Here is a 20,362-nt window from a genome sequence, read left to right as displayed (position 1 = left end):
AGAGAGAGTCAAAAACAGCAGGTCCGGTACAAGGTAGCACGTCCGTTGAACAAGTCAGGGTTCCATAGCCACAGGCAGAACAGTTGAAACTGGAGCAGTGGAATGACTAGGTGGACTGGGGACAGCCAGGAGTAATCAGGCCAGGTAGTCCTGAGGCATGGTCCTAGGGATCAGGTCCTCCAGGATGGGAGGGAGAGAGAGAGAATTAGAGCACATAGACTATTGCAGCATAGATTAACTGTGTGGAAAGTGAGATTGTCATTTGGATTGCACTGACTCCATCCTCGTATCTCTTCTCGCTCCTATCCAGGCCCAGCATCACATGGTAACTGAGCGGAACGGAGGCCACCGGCACCAGCAGGCTTACATCACCCCAACCATCGCAGCCCAGGCCCCCTACTCCTTCCAGCACCACAACAGCCCCTCTCACACTGCCAACGTCCACACCCACCTGTCTGCCACCCACCTGGCTGCCACCCACCTACCCGGCCAGCCCCACCTCTACACCTACACTGCCACGCCCGCAGCACTGGGCTCCACGGGCACTGTGGCCCACCTGGTGGCAACCCCGGGCTCTGCCCGCCACACGGTCCAGCACACCACATACCACACACCGGGCATTGTTCACCAGGTACCCGTCAGCATGGGGCACCACGTGCTGCCCTCACCCACCCTGCACCACAGCCAGTACCAGGCTCAGTTTGCTCACCAGACGTACATCAGCGCCTCGCCTGCCTCCACAGTCTACACTGGATACCCACTGAGCCCCACCAAGGTGAACCAGTACCCTTACCTCTAGAGCCAAGCCAACACACTGGAGACCCAGACCCCCAGATCCAGATCCCAGCAATGCTGCTGCTGCTCACTCCATGTCCTCCCTCCCCATCCCCACAGACAGAGAGATAGAGAGAGAGACATGCAATCTTCATAAAACTGTCACGTTTACTTGAAGACATAATGACAGAGAGGAAAAAGGTAAATAGAATAGACAGAAAGGAGAGGTGGAATTTCTATTATTACTTTTCTTTTCCCCCAAAAATCTCCAAAATGGCCAGTTTTGCTTTGTTTTCTCTCTTGGTTATATTTCTACTTTCAAATGAGAGTAATTTCTCATTATTTTACAGCAAGGTCTTCATAACGGGCCTTTGGGAGAGGTGGAGGCTTTTTGTTCTCCTAAAACATCTTTTTGTTTGTTTTTGTTTTCCCGTCTTGAATTGGAAAGGGACTGTTTTAATAAGGGGTCCCTCTCTGAATGTTGGAATTCCCATTATAAGAATTCACAAGAATTCCCGTGAGGATTTGGGAATGAAAGTGAAATACGGAAACCTGCTGCTCTTCAAAGAATACAACAAATAATGATGGCCTTGAACTGTCTTAATAATTTCCAAATCATTCAATGTGTGGGGGAGAGAGAACGAAGCATCCCTCCACATCCCACACCCATCCTTCTCCAACATCCAACTGGAGTCAGGAATCTTCTGGAAATATAATCAACAAAAGACACAAAAAAAGAAGGTATTTTCCCTTTGTTTTTTAGTTCTCACCTTTTTGAGGAGACTTATGTTTTAGCTATAGGAGTTGTAGCTGAGCCCTGTTTTTAGAATGTAGCAGTCTGCACCCAGATTATTTTATCAACAACTTTTTCTGATACCAATAGAATTGATTTGTTCCTCTTCTTCATTGTGATTGCACAAAGTGGTTATAATAACATAGGCATGTACAACGTGATTGTCTGTGTGTGCGTGTGCTACTGTCAGCCATGTGTGTGTAGTCCACCTCTTGCACCTTTGTGCTATAATACTTGGAATCCTCCGTAGTCTTAGGTTTGACCATTGTTCCCTCGTAGTGCCTTACAGATATAACCACACAGTTTACGTCGCTGGAACCTTGAGAACCAACAGACTAGCTGGAACTGGTTCCTTTCTTTGACGTCTTATTGTCGGGGCAGATTTGATTTCTCTTCCAGGTGTAGGCTTAGCCCCTAGCTCTGTGTCCTATCCTTATGACAGTATACTACAGCCATAAGAGGTTAGAGTTCATATTTAACTGACCTTTGGCTTTTTTGTAAAGTGTACATGAGTTTAACTTGCCTGGGGTACTGAACCAAAGTCGTTAGATCAATCCTCTTTACATTGTTTGCTGGATATACATTTTAATTTGTGTACAATAGAACTGTAAGTCACCGTGGCGCACATACATACAATGGCTTTAGTTTGAGATGTGTTACTTTTATATCACACAAGGGAGTCGGTGCCCAGGAATAATAGAACAGAGAAGTATCAGCACAAGGATCCAATTAGGGGTAATGGAAAAAGCAAAAATACAAGAAAGTGACTGTCAAAAACATTTATGTGGTGAGTTCATTTGACACATCAATAGTCCAGAGTTCGAGAAAAAATAGGAATCTGAGGTTAAACGCTAAGCCAGTAGAAAGGACTGATGGGAAGTGGTGGTTGCCATGGCGGCAATTTTCAGAAGCCCACCGAGAGAGAGCCTGGTTGTTTGCAGTAGGGAAGCAGAGTATTGAGGACTGTTGAGAGGGGTTGCTCGGTAGGAGTAAGACCTGGGTTCAAATACTATTTGAAATCTTTTAAATAATTCTAACGTTTGCTTTAGAATGCCTGCAGTGCCAGATGGGTGGCGTTTGCAGTTTTTCAACTATTGCATTGTGCCAGGCAAACTCAATCAAGCCCAGCTAAAGTATTTGAAATTATTTTAAATAGTATTTCAACCCAGGTCTGGCAGGAGTGAGTGAGTGAGTGAGTGAGTGAGTGAGTGGTGGTGAGTGAGTGGTGAGTGAGTGAGTGAGTGAGTGAGTGAGTGAGAGTGCGTGCGTGGTTGAGTGAGTGATTGACTGAGTGACGGACTAGTAGAAAGCATTTGGTTGGTCTGGGTAGGAACTGAGGATGGCAGAGTGGTAGTGTGGCATTCCTCATGTAAATGGGACTAAAAGAATAGCATGTTGGCATGGAGCAGGTTGGTAGTAACAGTGACGGTGGGCAGGAGTTACAGGAGCACTGCAGGAATGCACACCTAACTCTGATACAAGTTGTTGTATTGTTGTAGTGGTTTTGTATAGATACATGGACGTTATTTAGTCATTTCTGCCCTGAGGGTTGTGTAGCACCTCTCCACATAGAGAGAGACGTGAACGGAACAGAAATGCTGCTGCGTACACCTGGAAGGGCTTACTATGAAATGCTCTTCATTTGTTGACACTGTATCCATTTTGTCTTCGGAATCATGTGTTCACAGATCGCATACCACCAGAAAGGGATACCTAATAGTAAGAGAACTGATTGGGCTATTGCTTCTATGTGTTTGCTGCTGAATTTAATATCAGTTGTATTTCTCGTAGCCAATGATATATGATTACTATGTTTGTTGTAGTGTCCTCATGAAGTAGGCACATCATAAATACTTGTGGTTTTAGTGAGAGCCTTCCCCCTTATCCCTTCATGTCATGCCATAGTACTTGCATTTTAAGTGATTATTTTATTTCTACGTTATTATTGAACTTTTTAAATGTATGTAGGTACAGTATAAACTGTATTGTGTTATTTTACAGATTGTTGCAATAATTCTTGTGGATGTTTTTATCAGTGATTTGTTATTAGGCTCATTTCTAAGTTGATTTGTAACTGGGAGTTGTACAGTGCTGTACAGTGATGTTATGTATTCATAAGGAGGGGTGTATACCTGTGTAAAGTGTTCAGGCACCGTTGACAATAATAAAGTTATAAAGTTGACAATAATCCATTTGGGCCCTTATGGGTAGGTAGCTTAGACTTGAGTGTGTCAGACCAAGTTTTGCTCCCTAAACTAAACCTAAAACAACAACATTTTGGTACTTCACCAATAGGCCACCACACTCCCTCCATCTGGCTCCACCATGCAAGCCTTGGGTTCCAGGCAGTCAAAGATGTGATACGTAGCATGTATAGGTTGCTGATTACATCATTTTCTTTCTGTTCTGTGGTGTATCTTTGTTGGTACTGATTTCCATGAGGCCTGTGGGCCTAAGAACACAGATATGGGAGATGCTTTTCCACATGAGTGCTTGGCCCCTCCATAAAGAGGCAGACTACTGAAACATTCCACCATAGGGAGAATCTGGCATCCATACTGCACACCCTACAGTCTCCATAGCTCTCTGATCTGATGACTTGTCATTTTTGGACCTTTCTTTCTTCCCACCAAAGAAATTCAACATGTTGACGATGTACAGTACAAACACAAATAATCCCCATGCGGTCTGGCAATAACTTCTGGTCCAAACAAGTACCTTTACAGCACGTTGAGTGTGCTTTGAGGGCTATTGATGGGTTTTAAGCAAATGTTAGTGTGTGAGGTGTACAGATACTACAGTAGAACGCCAGTATGGGCACAACACACACATACATGAATGATTCAAGTTGCCATAATATCTTAAGCTATTTGACTGCCAATTGCAGTCCACCATTCTCAAACATCTATGATTTGAAGAAAATATGTTTTAGATCTGTCACTCGTTACCCCCTAAATGTTCCATTACCCCCTAAATGTTCCATTACTCCCTAATGTTCGTTACCCCCTAAATGTTCCAATGTTGAATCTCAAACTTCTCTCTGAATTGTTTTACATGTAAGTGTTTTTTTACGTTGTTAAAGTTATATTTTAGCTTTATTAATGTTGTAAGCAGATTAGTTTGTAAAAAACAAAAACATGTTACAAGTTAGTGCGCCATGGAATGACCTATAGAGTGAAATAAAAAACAAAAAATACCTTTAAAATAATGGTCACTAGCACAAAATGAATATAATATGTGACCTGCTTCATCTGAAATGCTTATATATTTCTGCTTGAGTGATCATTCGTTTAAGTAAAGATTTGAGTTCTACATTGGCGCGTGCACCGCCAGGGTTGTGGGTTAGATTCCCGGGGCCACGAATACGTAAAAATGTATGACTGTAAGTTGCTTTGGATACAAGTGTCTGCTAAATGGCATATATTATTATTGCAAAAGAAATTGTTGCCGTGCAAGATGCAATAAGTCTGATTCCAGCTAAAACAACTTGACTCAACATAAATTCATAGAAAAATGAAAAATGTTTCTTCCAATATTAGGTTTTCAAATATTATTTATTTTATTTTATTAAAACATTTTCAAGTATAATCTATATTTAGCAATATACGAGAAGCCCTTTTGACCCTACACTCAATTTTGTTTCAATGAACTTGCTATATTTGGAATGAAATAACATTTTAATGTGTAAAATATTTTAGCGTCGTACCACTTTGTTTAATGTGTTATGTGTTTTATGGAAAATATGATTCAGAATGTGAGCATCGACGTAGATCCTTACAATTACCAAAATGTGGTATTCTTGTGCTAATGAAGTTTGTTTACTTTCAAGATCATCTCTCCCGTGCTACAGTAGCCATTTCAATGTTAGAATAATGCCTTCCAAATAACTAAACCATACCCTCAGAGCTTTAAGGTGTGGTTTCAATTAAAGAGAGCTGTGTAAAGCGGTCTTTTGGTGAAGCCTGGTATTTTTACAACTTTGTTGTTCTTGAAATACTTGCGCTACATAAGAAGTGTTCAGCTTCCAACTTTCCCAGAGTGTGATTGCGAGTGCTCTTTCTGGATCCTTGTATGAAATATTGTGAAACATTCCTGAAGGAATGGCACACATTGCCAGTTAGTCTTCTCAGGTCAAACCCCTCTGAAGTGACTTGAATCATTTTAACACCTTACCAGAATAGAATAATCACACAACCTCTCTTCCCCTTCATGAGAGCTTTGCAAAGTACACTCTCCCAAAGAAGCAGGGAGGTAGGAAAAGTACTTATTATTATTTATTTTATATGCATCACTGAAACTCTGTAACCCAGTAATAACACATTTTAAAGCCCTTCTGTATGAGTATTGATGTGTCTGTGTTCGTATGTTTGTCAAGGGAATCACCCCCTGCATTAGGTTTTTTCTTTGGGGATTCAGGCCGCAGCGGTCAAGGGTTTGATGCCCCCATTAATGGAATACGTCAAGTGTTGTCATTTGGACAGTTTTTTAAAACATGTACTTAAGAACCAACATGTCATATTTTATACCCTCTTGCTAAAGACATGCTAGAAGTCTCATTTTCCTATTATGCACACATTTTGAAACAATTTGGTTTAGAAAATGTAATGTTTAGCTATTTCTTGCCAGCTCAAACCGCAAATGAGCATTGTACTAATGTCCTTGAGCGGATGGGTTATTGCCTAATGAATTCCCATTGATAAATCCCAATAAAACCTTGTTTCTCCATAGATGACAGAGGGACAAGGGATGAGATATAACAGTAAACTGCTGTAACTGTCATACTGTACTGTAGTCATTTTGCAGTAATATTGATCCTGATTTTGGTTTTGTACTTGAACAACTGCATTCACAATGAAATGGGTTAAAAACAATGATATTTTTGGTACAAAGTATCAAAACCTAAGTTAGCATCAAACCCTGTCCTTGTTGTGTGTCCATTGCTGTATGTTTTTTCAATGGTGTTGAAATCTCATTGTTGTTCAGGCTATTATGTGCTGCAGTATTTCCTAGTATACTTCTTTGTTAATTGTCTCTCTCATTGACATTTATTGGGGATTTTTTAAAGTGTGTTTGTTGTCTCCTTAATATCTGTTGATATAGCTTTATATGTACCATATTCCTTAGAATAATATTATTGACTATGTTGTGAGAATGGATATTTTACTGGCTTTATAGAATGTTTAAAGAAATATAATAATGAGAATAAGAAGAATGATTAATTGAACTCCTAACAAGTTGAGTACTTGGTTACTAAGCGCGTGTGTTACCATTAAGATGTTGTGTGCTTCTCTTAATCATTTTCGTTGTAGAAAAATTGAGTGAATTTAAAATAGGCTTCAAAAAAACAAATGATAACATTGTACATTTACAGGAGGATTTTAATTGACAACTTGGTCATAGAAGAAAATACTTATTTTAATTGCCCTCTTTACTAACTGTAGGGTGAAGGGGCTGGCATTGTGGTGAACTATGTTCTAGCTTGTTATTCACTGTTACTTTTGATCATTTCTTCGGTCTCCGAGGTGAATCGAGTTATTCATGAGAATTTGTATGCTCACATATGCATATTGTATATGTGTAGAAATGTAATCACACTTTGTCTTGGATTTACATTAAACTGTTAAGTCACGGCACCAGTCTCCCGTCTCATACAATAGTCATTATTTGTATCTGCTGTGTTTGTGTTGGGGAGGGTTTGTGGTGGTCGTGTGTACACTTTATCAACATGGCAAATTGCTTGATGGTTTATACAGACATAATGATGCACCTGACATAACCTGAAGGATACCTCACTGAAGGAGCTAGTTGATTCATGATGTTTCACTGCAACTCGAGTCAAATAAAATCTCTCAAGTATTTAATTTGTTGATCTCTATATTTTGCTTTGACTAGTTCAGTGAGTGCAATCAACTTCACACTAGAAACCCTATAACCGCAGCCTAGAAAATATATAACTCCAGCTGTATATTACTTTAGTAACACTGAGGTACAGTAGCCAGACTAAGCACAGTTCCAAATCCATCGGGGTGTAAATGTTCTACTGACCATTTTATGCCACTAGATGACGATAATCAACCATATTTTCTTGCTGTGAACCTTAAATCAGTTATTTACCTTAATTTTCATAGTTAAATCAAAGTGTTCACCAGTCTTGTCTCTATTTCATGACATCGTTTATTGTTTATAAGTGGCCTGGCTATTGCTTTTGCTAACACATATTTGAAGTAGGGAAAAACGTGTATTGTATACCTTCCCTGACAATGCTTTCAGGAAAATAAACGTTTAACATTTTCTGTATAATACAGTTCATCAATTACCATTTAGTCTGTCAGCCCATGTAATAGCTCAAGGGATTGGGTCTATCGCACGAACGGTGTTGCCGTGAAACCACAGAGATGGACAACCTAACACCCTCCTGTTTGAAGGACTGCACTGCAGCCAATGATCGTAGGACGTTAGATAATAAATATCTAATCAGGGCTCGGGGAGGAGTTATTGCAATCCTCAGGACAAGTGGCCAGTGCGAGAGCGAAAGATGCCCAAAGAAAACGGAAAGGACAATGATATTAGGTAGCGAACTATTTCAAGTGGTATTAAGCTAGTCCGGTTCATTTGATTGTTTTTGTGGATATGAAAACGTCCAGACAAAGGGAAACAGAGAATGTGAAGCTCCGTTTTGGTAAGATGATGTGCTCTACTATTGTATGTGATTGGGACACTGCAAATGCATAGGATAGATGGGGCACAGGATTCCCGTTATCTCTGAACTCCGAGCGCAAGATAGCTAGCTAACTTTAAAACTTGTCTATGGTTTGTTTGTTGTTGTATGTTGACTTGAGCTTGTTTATGAAATATCAAAGTATTACCTGTTTTATTTAGTTATAAGATACTATGATATTCATGGAGAAAACGGGTTGGGAAGGAGGACAAGGAGACAACTCATGACGAGTCAGTCCACCAGGCAGCAGAGCAGGCTAGCTAGCTAGTAGTGTCAGGATCATGTTTACACATTGAGCCCCTTTACGTACAGTAGTAGGCTCGCTACTAATAGGTAGCTAATGTAATTTTGGTCTATAAATAGCTAGCTAGTAAATAAGAATAACATTCGTATTTACTAGTGTTGCCGCTCAGACACACCAGCACACGTTTTCACATTTGCTATGTTACATTGTAATTCTGTTTTTAGCACATGCGGTGAATTCCCCCACACTTAGCTAATAGCTAATCCCTGATTTGCGCTTGCATCACCTTTGCCTACTGCCATTTCAGAGCAGATAGGTGTCTTCACCATGAGTAGCACGTTTCACCCAATGCTCTACTGATTTGGAGAAAGGCAATGCATGTCCTCATATGGAAGCTTAACCCAGGAGAGAACAAAGGACAGCCAGGGTTGACCTAACTAGGCTGCCGGCATCCAGCCTACCCTGTTATGTCAGGGTCCTTATAATGGAGTGGTTTTCAGATAAACAGAAAGATTTTAGCCTAAAGTGTGTTGTCTTTCTCTTTTGTGTGTTCATCTTTTTTTGACTGCATGTTTTTCCCAAATGGTTTGCTTTATTTGCTCATATTGATAGACAGACAACTGTCACAATGCATGGGATATGTTTTGACATCATTGTTTTGGTTTGCACACAGCTTAATCAACCCCTCTTACCGAAAGCTGATATATCATATGGAAGAGGGGGTACATTGAGGGAGATCACACAAGCAATACCTGCATTCTCCAGCTCGCGGTATCTACTGGGATGCATCAGAAGTGGATCAAATGCCATGACTTCCATGCAATGGAGGGTTTACGCTTCTCTATGGGCTCACTGGGGATTTCCAAGACCGTTCTGCCCATTCAAGGCTTCGGTGCTGTGGTTCTAGGGCTGATGCTGTTGGTGACAATGATCACAGCAGGTTCACCTGCAGCAGGTAAGCAGACACCTCTCTCACAGACATGATCCACTAATTTGTTCAGTGCAGTATGCTGACATCAACTCTATACAGTCATTATGTAGCAACCACGGATCAATAAGGGTTTTGAAGTTCATATGACGAAGACAAGTTAGTATTGACTAACAGGTACCCCTTCTACTGTGTGTTATCACACACATAGCATGTTACTTTCCAGTCCTATGTCGTCTTAAAGCCAGCAAAATGACATTGCCACGAACAGCACCAGAGATATTGAGATGAGCGAGATGCAACACTTCGCTCCCACAGTCACACACAGTATTTGCGCATGTGCACTAGGACCAAAACCCTTTAACACTCGTAGTTGTTGTGGAAATGTACCTACTATGCTGTGTACTTCATACATCTCGCTCATACATATCGCTTAATTGACCTTTAATGTTTGATAACTTCCCTGACTCGTAACAGGTGGCACATCAACAGGTGGTGAAGGCTATGGAATGCTATTTGAAATGTCAGTGTAATAAACCTCTGTGTAATAGCCTTTATATAATTGGGCTCCCGAGTGGCGCAGCGGTCTAAGGCACTGCATTTCAGTGCAAGAGGTGTCATTACTACAGTACCTGGTTCAAATCCAGGCTGTATCACATCCGGCTGTGATTGGGAGTCCCATAGGGCGGCGCACAATTGGCCCATTGTCATCTGGGTTTGGCCGAAGTAGGCCGTCAATGTAAATAAGAACTTGTTCTTAACAGACTTGCCTAGTTAAATAAATAAATAATAACATTTGCCATATTGACAACAGCCTACTGGTTCGCGTACACATATATTGCAGGTGCTGTGAAATACTTGTTTTTCTAGCTCCAACAGTGCAGAAATACCGAACAATCCACAAACCCCAAAAATTCAAATAAAGAAATGAATAAATATCAGAATGACCAATGTCACTTTCCGGAATATGAATATACAGTGCCTTTGGAAAGTATTCAGATACCTTGACTATTTCCACGTTTTGTGATGTTACAGCCTTATTCTAACATTGGTTAAACAACAACAAATCCTCATCAATCTACACACAATACCCCATAATGATGAAGCGAAAACAGGTTTATAAACATTATTGCAAATTTCTTAATTATAAAAACAGAAATTCCTTATTTACATAAGTATTCAGCCCCTTTGCTATGAGACTCGAAATTGAGCTCAGGTTCATCCTGTTTCCATTGATCATTCTTGAGATGTTTCTACAACTTGATTGGAGTCCACCTGTGTTAAATTCAATTGATTGAACATGATTTGGAAAGGCACACACCTATCTACAGTTGAAGTCGGAAATGTACATACACTTAGGTTGGAGTTATTAAAACATTTTTTTCAACCACTCCACACATTTCTTGTTAACAAACTATGGTTTTGGCAAGTCGGTTAGGACATCTACTTTGCATTACACAAGTCATTTTTCCAACAATTGTTTACAGATGTATTATTTCACTTATAATTCACTGTATCATAATTTCAGCGGGTCAGAAGTTTACATACACTAAGTTGACTGTGCCTTTAAACAGCTTGGAATCTTCCAGAAAATGATGTCAGGGCTTTAGAAGCTTCTGATAGGCTAATTGACATAATTTGAGTCAATCGGAGGTGTACCTGTGGATGTATTTCAAGGTCTACCTTCGAACTCAGTGCCTCTTTACTTGACATCATTGGAAAATCAAAAGAAACCAGCCAAGACCTCAGAAAAAAAGTTGCAGACCTTCACAAGTCTGGTTCATCCTTGGGAGCAATTTCCAAACACCTGAAGGTACCACATTCATCTGTAAAACACAATAGTATGCAAGTATAAACACCATGGGACCACGCAGCCATCATACTGCTCAGGAAGGTGATGTGTTCTGTGTCCTAGAGATGAACGTACTGTGGTGCGTTCAAGTGCAAATCAATCCCATAACAACAGCAAAGGACCTTGTGAAGATGCTGGAGGAAACAGGTACAAAAGTATCTATGTCCACAGTAAAACGAATCCTCTATCGACATAACCTGAAAGGCCGCTCAGCAAGGAAGAAGCCCCACTCCAAAACCGCCATAAAAAAGCCAGACTACTGTTTGCAACTGCACATGGGAACAAAGATCATACTTTTTGGAGAAATATCCTCTGGTCTGATGAAACAAAAATATAACTGTTTGGCCATAATGACCATTGTTATGTTTGGAGGAAAAAGGGGGAGGCTTGCAAGCCGAGGAGCACCATCCCAACCGTGAAGCACGGGGGTGGCAGCATCATGTTGTGTGGCTGCTTTGCTGCAGGAGGGACTGGTGCACTTCACAAAATAGATGGCATAAAGAGGAAGGAAAATTATGTGGATATATTGATGCAACATTTCAAGTCAGTCAGGAAGTTAAAGCTTGGTCGCAAATGCATCTTCCAAATGGACAATGACCCCAAGCATACTTCCAACGTTGTGGCAAAATGGCTTAAGGACAACATAGTCAAGGTATTGGAGTGGCCATCAAAGCACTGACCTCAATCCTATAGAGAATTTGTGGGCAGAACTGATAAAGCGTGTGCGAGAAATGAGGCCTACAAACCTGACTCAGTTACACCAGCTCTGTCAGGAGGAATTAACCCAATTTATTGTGGGAAGCTTGTGGAAGGCTACCTGAAACATTTGACCCAAGTTAAACAATTTAAAGGCAATGCTACAAAATACTAATTGAGTATATGTAAACTTCTGACATACTGGGAATGTGATGAAATAAATAAAAGCTGAAATAAATCATTCTCTCTACTATTATTCTGACATTTTGCATTTTTAAAATAAAGTTGTGATCCTAACTGACCTAAGACAGGGAATCTTTACTAGGATTCAATGTCAGGAATTGTGAAAAACTGAGTTTGAATGTATTTGGCTAAGGTGTATGTAAACTTCCGACTTCAACTGTATTATATTATTGTACCTACTGTGTCAGAAAGGTATACTAAAACATTATTGCTATTCCAACCTTTTCTTGGTGTTATGATGTGATTATGCTATTAGGTTATGTCTGTAGCATGTTATGCTATCTTCTCTATTTGACGGTATAAAAATATATATTTTTCAGTGTTGTGCATCTACTCCACACTGCTAAAAGCCAATTGAGAACCGCTACCGCTTTTGGTTCTGGAGCTTCTTATTCATATTTAAAGTAGATCTGTTAAAGTTGGCCCGCGTAAAATCTCACAGGATTGGATTCGGGTCACGTACCAAAATAACTATCATCGTTATTTTGCCCTATTTTACTTGTACATTTTGCAGATGTGAACACAATTTCTCTGTATTTCATTGAATCACAATCCTTTGGCCAACCATTGTTTATTGTCTGTTTCATTAGTGTCTTCTGATGAGTGATGTGACTCCACCACACTGTATTTAATGGATCCAGGGACATAGCCTGCATGATGGTGTGATTTACATACTGGTCCTCCTAATAAAGAGGGGCTTCAGAGACGAGGGTTGGCTTGGTCCCTAACTATAATCTTTTCCCTAAAACAATTTCCTGTCATGAGGAGAAGGAGAAAAAGGACCCAATCCTCCCATTTAATAGGATGTTTATTCTGGGTTACTTTATAGATCATGTCCCGATCTACCCCCCCCAACATCTAACTTATTCCATATAAAGGGCTTTTTAGGGGATCCTGAGTGGCGCTACGGTCTAAGGCACTGCATCGCAGTACTACAGACCCAGGTTAGATTCCTGGCTGTATTACAACCGGCCATGATTGGGACATAGGCCGGCGCACGTTTGGCCCAGCGTGTTCCGGGTTAGGGGAGGGTTTGGGTGGGTTAGGCCGTCATTGTAAATATGAATTTGTTCTTAACTGTCTTGCCTAGTTAAATAAAAGGTACACAAAAAAAGAGCCGTAAAAAAACAAATGAAACTCTGTGGTAATAGGATTAAACTGAGAACCCCTGACGGGCACCTTACCCCAGGAAATGAGGAATTAGACAGTCTTATTCTTTCTCTTTCAGCTAAATCATAATAATAAACTATTCTCCTGGTACACAGAGAGGGCTGTTGAGAAAAGGATTTAAGGCAAAAAATCTGATTATCCAAAAGATTCACAACATAACCTACTTAGTAGGGCCCATGTCCATGTGAGCTTTTCCCAGTGCTGGTTCTGATCTCCTATTATTAGTGCTTACTCTTTTTCTGCTCAATCAGGCATTTCCTTTTACGTTTTGCATTTGAATAGTTTCAGACGCCAGCCATTTGAATGGCGTCAGCACAGTCAGTAAGCAGCAAGCAGGTATGACAGGGGCACCGCGTGCCCACGGAGAGATGACCAGCATCCGCAGAGGCCTACGTGCACTGCTGTGCACACTTTGTGCAAAATTGTGCAATGCTGCCAGATAATGTAGATGTTAACCAAGCTGTTCTAGAACTACTGTGTAGGCTATGCAAAATGACTTTTCTTCCCTGCGTGACATCCAAGAGTCCCTATCAGATATGTGCCCTTTTTCTCTAAAAAAGGTGTGAAGAGATGGGTGGTCTGTAGACTCTAGATGTGCCTCCAGATGTGTCTGTAGATGTTTGCCATAACCCAAATATATGGCAGGTCTATATATAGCTAGTTCCTGTGTGCAGATAAGAGGACCCCAACTTCGCTGATAACTGTGATAACTGACTCTGGCCCTCTGGATCTCTGCAGAGATGATGCAAACCCAGCTCAAGGCTTATTCCCATGAGGGGGAAATTACATTGGTGTGAGAAGAGGTTGTGCTGTGCAGAGAGAGAGATTCATCAAAGTGGTTTCCTCTCCTGCTGGAAGCGAGTTGTAGGAGGAGAGAAACTGGTTTCAGAATCAAGGCCCGTGGAAGGAAACTTATATGTATCCTCGCTCGTTTGAGGCTTTCAGCAAGCTCACCACTTTACTCTTAAGATCTGTTGACATGGAGCAAGGCTTCGCTGAGTCTAGGATGATTCCCTTTGGCAAAGAGAGCATTGAACCACTGCATGTGCATATTTATCACCCATGGCTTGGACTGCCTTCAGATGAACTACAGCTGTGGTCTGTGTTTCTTTGCCTGTGTTCTAAATGTAAGTGTCTTTGCAGGCCTTCTGAAAATGAACAGTGCAAGAGGGAGTCTTGGTCTTTGAGTCTGGTATAGAGGGATGTAGCCAGTCTAGCCACAATTGTAGAAGTAGGCTATTAGCTTTATGATTTTCTTCCCTAAGGGGCCCACAGTAATATCATATAGGCTATTTACTCAATCATCACCATTATCACAAAGTGAAGACATCCCACTGGGCACACACAGGTTGAACCAACGTTTCTATGTCATTTCAATGGAATTATGGTGGAACAAACTCCCTCACGACGCCAGGACAGCGGAGTCAATCACCACCTTCCGGAGACACCTGAAACCCCACCTCTTTAAGGAATACCTAGGATAGGATAAGTAATCCCCCCCCCCCCTTTAAGATTTAGATGCACTATTGTAAAGTGACTGTTCCACTGGATGTCTTAAGGTGAATGCACCAATTTGTAAGTCGCTCTGGATAAGAGCGTCTGCTAAATGACTTAAATGTAAAATGTAAATGAATTACATTGAACCAATGTGGAAGAGGTGTTAAATCGACATCTTTGCCTAGTGGGATTATTCAATGATCCTTCAAGACCGTTAACTTTGATGCAGTTCCAGCAACATTGCCATTATTATTTTATTTTTTTCACCTTTATTTTACCAGATAGGCCAGTTGAGAACAAGTTCTCATTTACAACTGCGACCTGGCCAAGATAGAGCAAAGCAGTTTGACACAAACAACACAGAGTTACACATGGAATAAACAAACGTACAATCAATAACACAATAGAAAAGTCTATAAACAGTGTGTGCAAATGTAGTACGTGTAGGGAGGTAAAGCAATAAATAGGCCATAGTGGCAAAATATCTACAATTTAGCAAGTAAACACTGGAGTGATATATGTACAGAAGATGAATGTGCAAGTAGAGATACTGGGGTGCAAAGAAGCAAAAAATAAATAACAATATGGGGATTAGGAAGTTGGGTGGGCTATTTACAGATGGGCTGTGTACAGGTGCAATGATCGGTAAGCTGCTCTGACAGCTGATGCTTAAAGTTAGTGAGGGAGATCTGAGTCTCCAGCTTCAATGATTTTTGAAATTTGTTCCAGTCAGTGGCAGCAGAGAACTGGAAGGAAAGGCGGCCAAAGTAGGAGTTGGCTTTGGCGATGCCCAGTGAAATATACCTGCTGGAGCGCGTGCTACGGGTGGGTGCTGAGATAAGGCGGGGCTTTACCGAGCAAAGACTTATAGATGACCTGGAGCCAGTGGGTTTAGCGACAAATATGAAGCGAGGGCCAGCCAACGAGAGCATACAGGTCGCAGTGGTGGGTAGTATATTGGGCTTTGACAAAACAGATGGCACTGTGATAGACTACATCCAATTAGCTGAGTAGAGTGTATTAACCTACCTCATGAACAAGCTAGCCTCAGCCAGTACTAAACAGTTTACCCTACCTCATCAACAAGCTAGTCTCATCCAGTACTAAACAGTTTGCCCTACCTCATCAACAAGCTAGCCTCATCCAGTACTAAACAGTTTACCCTACCTCATCAACAAGCTAGCCTCAACCAGTACTAAACAGTTTACCCTACCTCATCAACAAGCTAGCCTCATCCAGTACTAAACAGTTTACCCTACCTCATCAACAAGCTAGCCTCAACCAGTACTAAACAGTTTACCCTACCTCATCAACAAGCTAGCCTCAACCAGGACTAAACAGTTGACCCTACCTCATCAACAAGCTAGCCTCATCCAGTACTAAACAGTTTACCCTACCTCATCAACAAGCTAGCCTCATCCAGTACTAAACAGTTGACCCTACCTCATCAACAAGCTAGCCTCATCCAGTACTAAACAGTTTACCCTACCTCATCAACAAGCTAGCCTCATCCAGTACTAAACAGTTTACCCTACCTCATCAACAAGCTAGCCTCATCCAGTACTAAACAGTTGACCCTACCTCTAACGTGTTTGAAGTTGATGTTACTGTAGGCCAATCTGTGTTCTTGGTAGGAAGAAATAAAACAACAATGTTATCTGCTTCGTTCAGTGGCTAGTCCCTCTGGGACTGGCAGAGCAGTAATCTTATAAATAAATCTTCCTTATCATTCCGCTGCTTTGCTTTCCAGTTGACTGGTTCCTGCTTGGGTGTACTTGGGTACTAGTGCCTTAATTGCGGAGCAGTCATAACGGAAGCTAGGATTCCATCCAATTGTTGACAGATTTGTATGCAAATATTCTAAATCTGTCATGCAGGTGAAAGAGGACCCAAAAGCGACTTAACAGAAACAGAGTTTATTTAAATCCAAAACAGGGAATAACAAAAATAACTAGAGAAGCGGCCACAGACTGCAGGTCGCTTCGGGTAGGCGCAGGCCGTAGTTGATAGAGACACCTGCTCACACGCAGCATCTGATGAAGGCAAAAAACACGACAGGACAGGACAGGACGAAACACAATCACAGCATGGTGAATACAAAACAAGGAACCGACGGGACAGGAACGGATCACAAAGGAATAAATAGGGACTCTAATCAGGGGAAAGGATCGGGAACAGGTGTGGGAAGACTAAATGATGATTAGGGGAATAGGAACAGCTGGGAGCAGGAACGGAACGATAGAGAGAAGAGAGAGCGAGAGAGTGAGAGAGGAGGGGAGAGAGGGGGATAGAAGGAGGGAAAGAACCAAATAAGACCAGCAGAGGGAAACGAATAGCATGGGGAGCACAGGGACAAGACATGATAATAAATGACAAACATGACAGTACCCCCCACTCACCGAGCGCCTCCTGGCGCACTCGAGGAGGAATCCTGGCGGCAACGGAGGAAATCATCGATGAGTGAACGGTCCAGCACGTCCCGAGACGGAACCCAACTCCTCTCCTCAGGACCGTAACCCTCCCAATCCACTAGGTATTGGTGACCCCGTCCCGAGAACGCATGTCCATGATCTTATGTACCTTGTAAATAGGTGCGCTCTCGACAAGGACGGGAGGGGAGGGGAAAGACGAGGGGGGGTGCGAAGAAAGGGCTTAACACAGGAGACATGGAAGACAGGATGGACGCGACGAAGATGTCGCGGAAGAAGCAGTCGCACAGCGACAGGATTGGCGACCTGGGAGACACGGAACGGACCAATGAACCGCGGAGTCAACTTACGAGAAGCTGTCGTAAGAGGAAGGTTGCGAGTGGAAAGCCACACTCTCTGGCCGCAACAATACCTTGGACTCTTAATCCTGCGTTTATTGGCGGCTCTCACCGTCTGTGCCCTGTAACGGCAAAGTGCAGACCTCACCCTCCTCCAGGTGCGCTCACAACGTTGGACAAACGCTTGAGCGGAGGGAGCGCTGGACTCGGCAAGCTGGGATGAGAACAGAGGAGGCTGGTAACCCAGACTACTCTGAAACGGAGATAACCCGGTAGCAGACGAAGGAAGCGAATTGTGAGTATTCTGCCCAGGGGAGCTGTTCTGCCCAAGACGCAGGGTTTCTGAAAGAAAGGCTGCGTAGTATGCGACCAATCGTCTGATTGGCCCTCTCTGCTTGACCGTTAGACTGGGGATGAAACCCGGAAGAGAGACTGACGGACGCACCAATCAAACGACAGAACTCCCTCCAAAACTGTGACGTGAATTGCGGGCCTCTGTCTGAAACGGCGTCTAACGGGAGGCCATGAATTCTGAATACATTCTCAATAATGATTTGTGCCGTCTCCTTAGCGGAAGGAAGTTTAGCGAGGGAATGAAATGTGCCGCCTTAGAGAACCTATCGACAACCGTCAGAATCACAGTCTTCCCCGCAGACAAAGGCAGACCGGTAATGAAGTCTAAGGCAATGTGAGACCATGGTCGAGAAGGAATGGGGAGCGGTCTGAGACGACCGGCAGGAGGAGAGTTACCCGACTTAGTCTGCGCGCAGTCCGAACAAGCAGCCACGAAACGGCGCGTGTCACGCTCCTGAGTCGGCCACCAAAGCGCTGGCGAATAGACGCAAGAGTGCCTCGAACACCGGGATGACCAGCTAACTTGGCAGAGTGAGCCCACTGAAGAACAGCCAGGCAGTGGAAACAGGAACGAAAAGGAGGTTACTAGGACAAGCGCGCGGCGCGCAGTGTGCGTGAGTGCTTGCTTAACCTGTCTTTCAATTCCCCAGACTGTTAACCCGACAACACGCCCATAAGGAAGAATCCCCTCGGGATCAGTAGAAGCCACAGAAGAACTAAACAGACGGGATAAGGCATCAGGCTTGGTGTTCTTGCTACCCGGACGGTAAGAAATCACAAACTCGAAACGAGCGAAAAACAACGCCCAACGAGCTTGACGGGCATTAAGTCGTTTGGCAGAGGATGTACTCAAGGTTCTTATGGTCTGTCCAAACGACAAAAGGAACGGTCGCCCCCTCCAACCACTGTCGCCATTCGCCTAGGGCTAAGCGGATGGCGAGCAGTTCACGATTACCCACATCATAGTTGCGCTCAGATGGCGACAGGCGATGAGAAAAATAAGCGCAAGGATGAACCTTATCGTCAGACTGGAAGCGCTGGGATAGGATGGCTCCCACGCCTACCTCTGAAGCGTCAACCTCGACAATGAATTGTCTAGTGACGTCAGGAGTAACGAGGATAGGAGCGGACGTAAAACGTTCTTTTAGAAGATCAAAAGCTCCCTGGGCGGAACCGGACCACTTAAAACACGTCTTGACAGAAGTAAGAGCTGTGAGAGGGCAGCAACTTGACCGAAATTACGAATGAAACGCCGATAGAAATTAGCGAAACCTAAAAAGCGCTGCAACTCGACACGTGACCTTGGAACGGGCCAATCACTGACAGCTTGGACCTTAGCGGAATCCATCTGAATGCCTTCAGCGGAAATAACGGAACCGAGAAAAAGTAACGGAGGAGACATGAAAAGAGCACTTCTCAGCCTTTACGTAGAGACAATTCTCTAAAAGGCGCTGTAGAACACGTCGAACGTGCTGAACATGAATCTCGAGTGACGGAGAAAAAATCAGGATATCGTCAAGATAGACAAAAACAAAAATGTTCAGCATGTCTCTCAGAACATCATTAACTAATGCCTGAAAAACAGCTGGCGCATTGGCGAGACCGAAGCGGCAGAACCCGGTACTCAAAATGCCCTAACGGAGTGTTAAACGCCGTTTTCCACTCGTCCCCCTCTCTGATGCGCACGAGATGGTAAGCGTTACGAAGGTCCAACTTAGTAAAGCACCTGGCTCCCTGCAGAATCTCGAAGGCTGATGACATAAGGGGAAGCGGATAACGATTCTTAACCGTTATGTCATTCAGCCCTCGATAATCCACGCAGGGGCGCAGAGTACCGTCCTTCTTTTTAACAAAAAGAACCCCGCCCCGCGGAGAAGAAGAAGGCACTATGGTACCGGCGTCAAGAGACACAGACAAATAATCCTCGAGAGCCTTACGTTCGGGAGCCGACAGAGAGTATAGTCTACCTCGAGGAGGAGTGGTCCCCGGAAGGAGATCAATACTACAATCATACGACCGGTGAGGAGGAAGGGAGTTGGCTCGGGACCGACTGAAGACCGTGCGCAGATCATGATATTCCTCCGGCACTCCTGTCAAATCGCCAGGTTCCTCCTGAGAAGTAGGGACAGAAGAAACGGGAGGGATGGCAGACATTAAACACTTCACATGACAAGAAACGTTCCAGGATAGGATAGAATTACTAGACCAATTAATAGAAGGATTATGACATACTAGCCAGGGATGACCCAAAACAACAGGTGTAAACGGTGAACGGAAAATCAAAAAGAAATAGTCTCACTGTGGTTACCAGATACTGTGAGAGTTA

At 42.9% G+C, this 20,362-nt stretch overlaps 2 protein-coding genes across 13 annotated transcripts in view; both read left to right on the top strand.

Moving 5' to 3' along the window:
* LOC124034681 (homeodomain-interacting protein kinase 2-like) overlaps positions 1-7,205 on the top strand; it is a 136,903-nt gene extending 129,698 nt beyond the window's left edge. For all 10 annotated transcript variants that reach the window (XM_046348222.1, XM_046348213.1, XM_046348176.1 and 7 more), the window contains one exon: positions 311-7,205. In XM_046348222.1, the coding sequence (XP_046204178.1) occupies positions 311-799 (489 nt within the window). In that variant the 3' untranslated portion in view covers positions 800-7,205. The remainder of the gene's footprint in view (positions 1-310) is intronic.
* An 880-nt stretch (positions 7,206-8,085) lies between these two features.
* Positions 8,086-20,362, top strand: part of LOC124034663 (UPF0606 protein KIAA1549-like) — a 77,333-nt gene continuing 65,056 nt past the window's right edge. For all 3 annotated transcript variants that reach the window (XR_006838610.1, XM_046348142.1, XM_046348134.1), the window contains exons 1-2: positions 8,086-8,246; positions 9,203-9,484. Coding sequence is in view for 2 of the 3 variants with exons in the window: in XM_046348142.1 (XP_046204098.1) it covers positions 9,313-9,484 (172 nt within the window). In the remaining variant the exon portion in view is untranslated. The remainder of the gene's footprint in view (positions 8,247-9,202; positions 9,485-20,362) is intronic.

This window comes from Oncorhynchus gorbuscha, linkage group LG01, assembly GCF_021184085.1.
Source record: "Oncorhynchus gorbuscha isolate QuinsamMale2020 ecotype Even-year linkage group LG01, OgorEven_v1.0, whole genome shotgun sequence".
Classification (NCBI taxonomy): domain Eukaryota; kingdom Metazoa; phylum Chordata; class Actinopteri; order Salmoniformes; family Salmonidae; genus Oncorhynchus; species Oncorhynchus gorbuscha.
The sequence above is the reverse complement of the archived record's forward strand: the minus strand, read 5'-3'. Positions and strand labels throughout refer to the sequence as shown.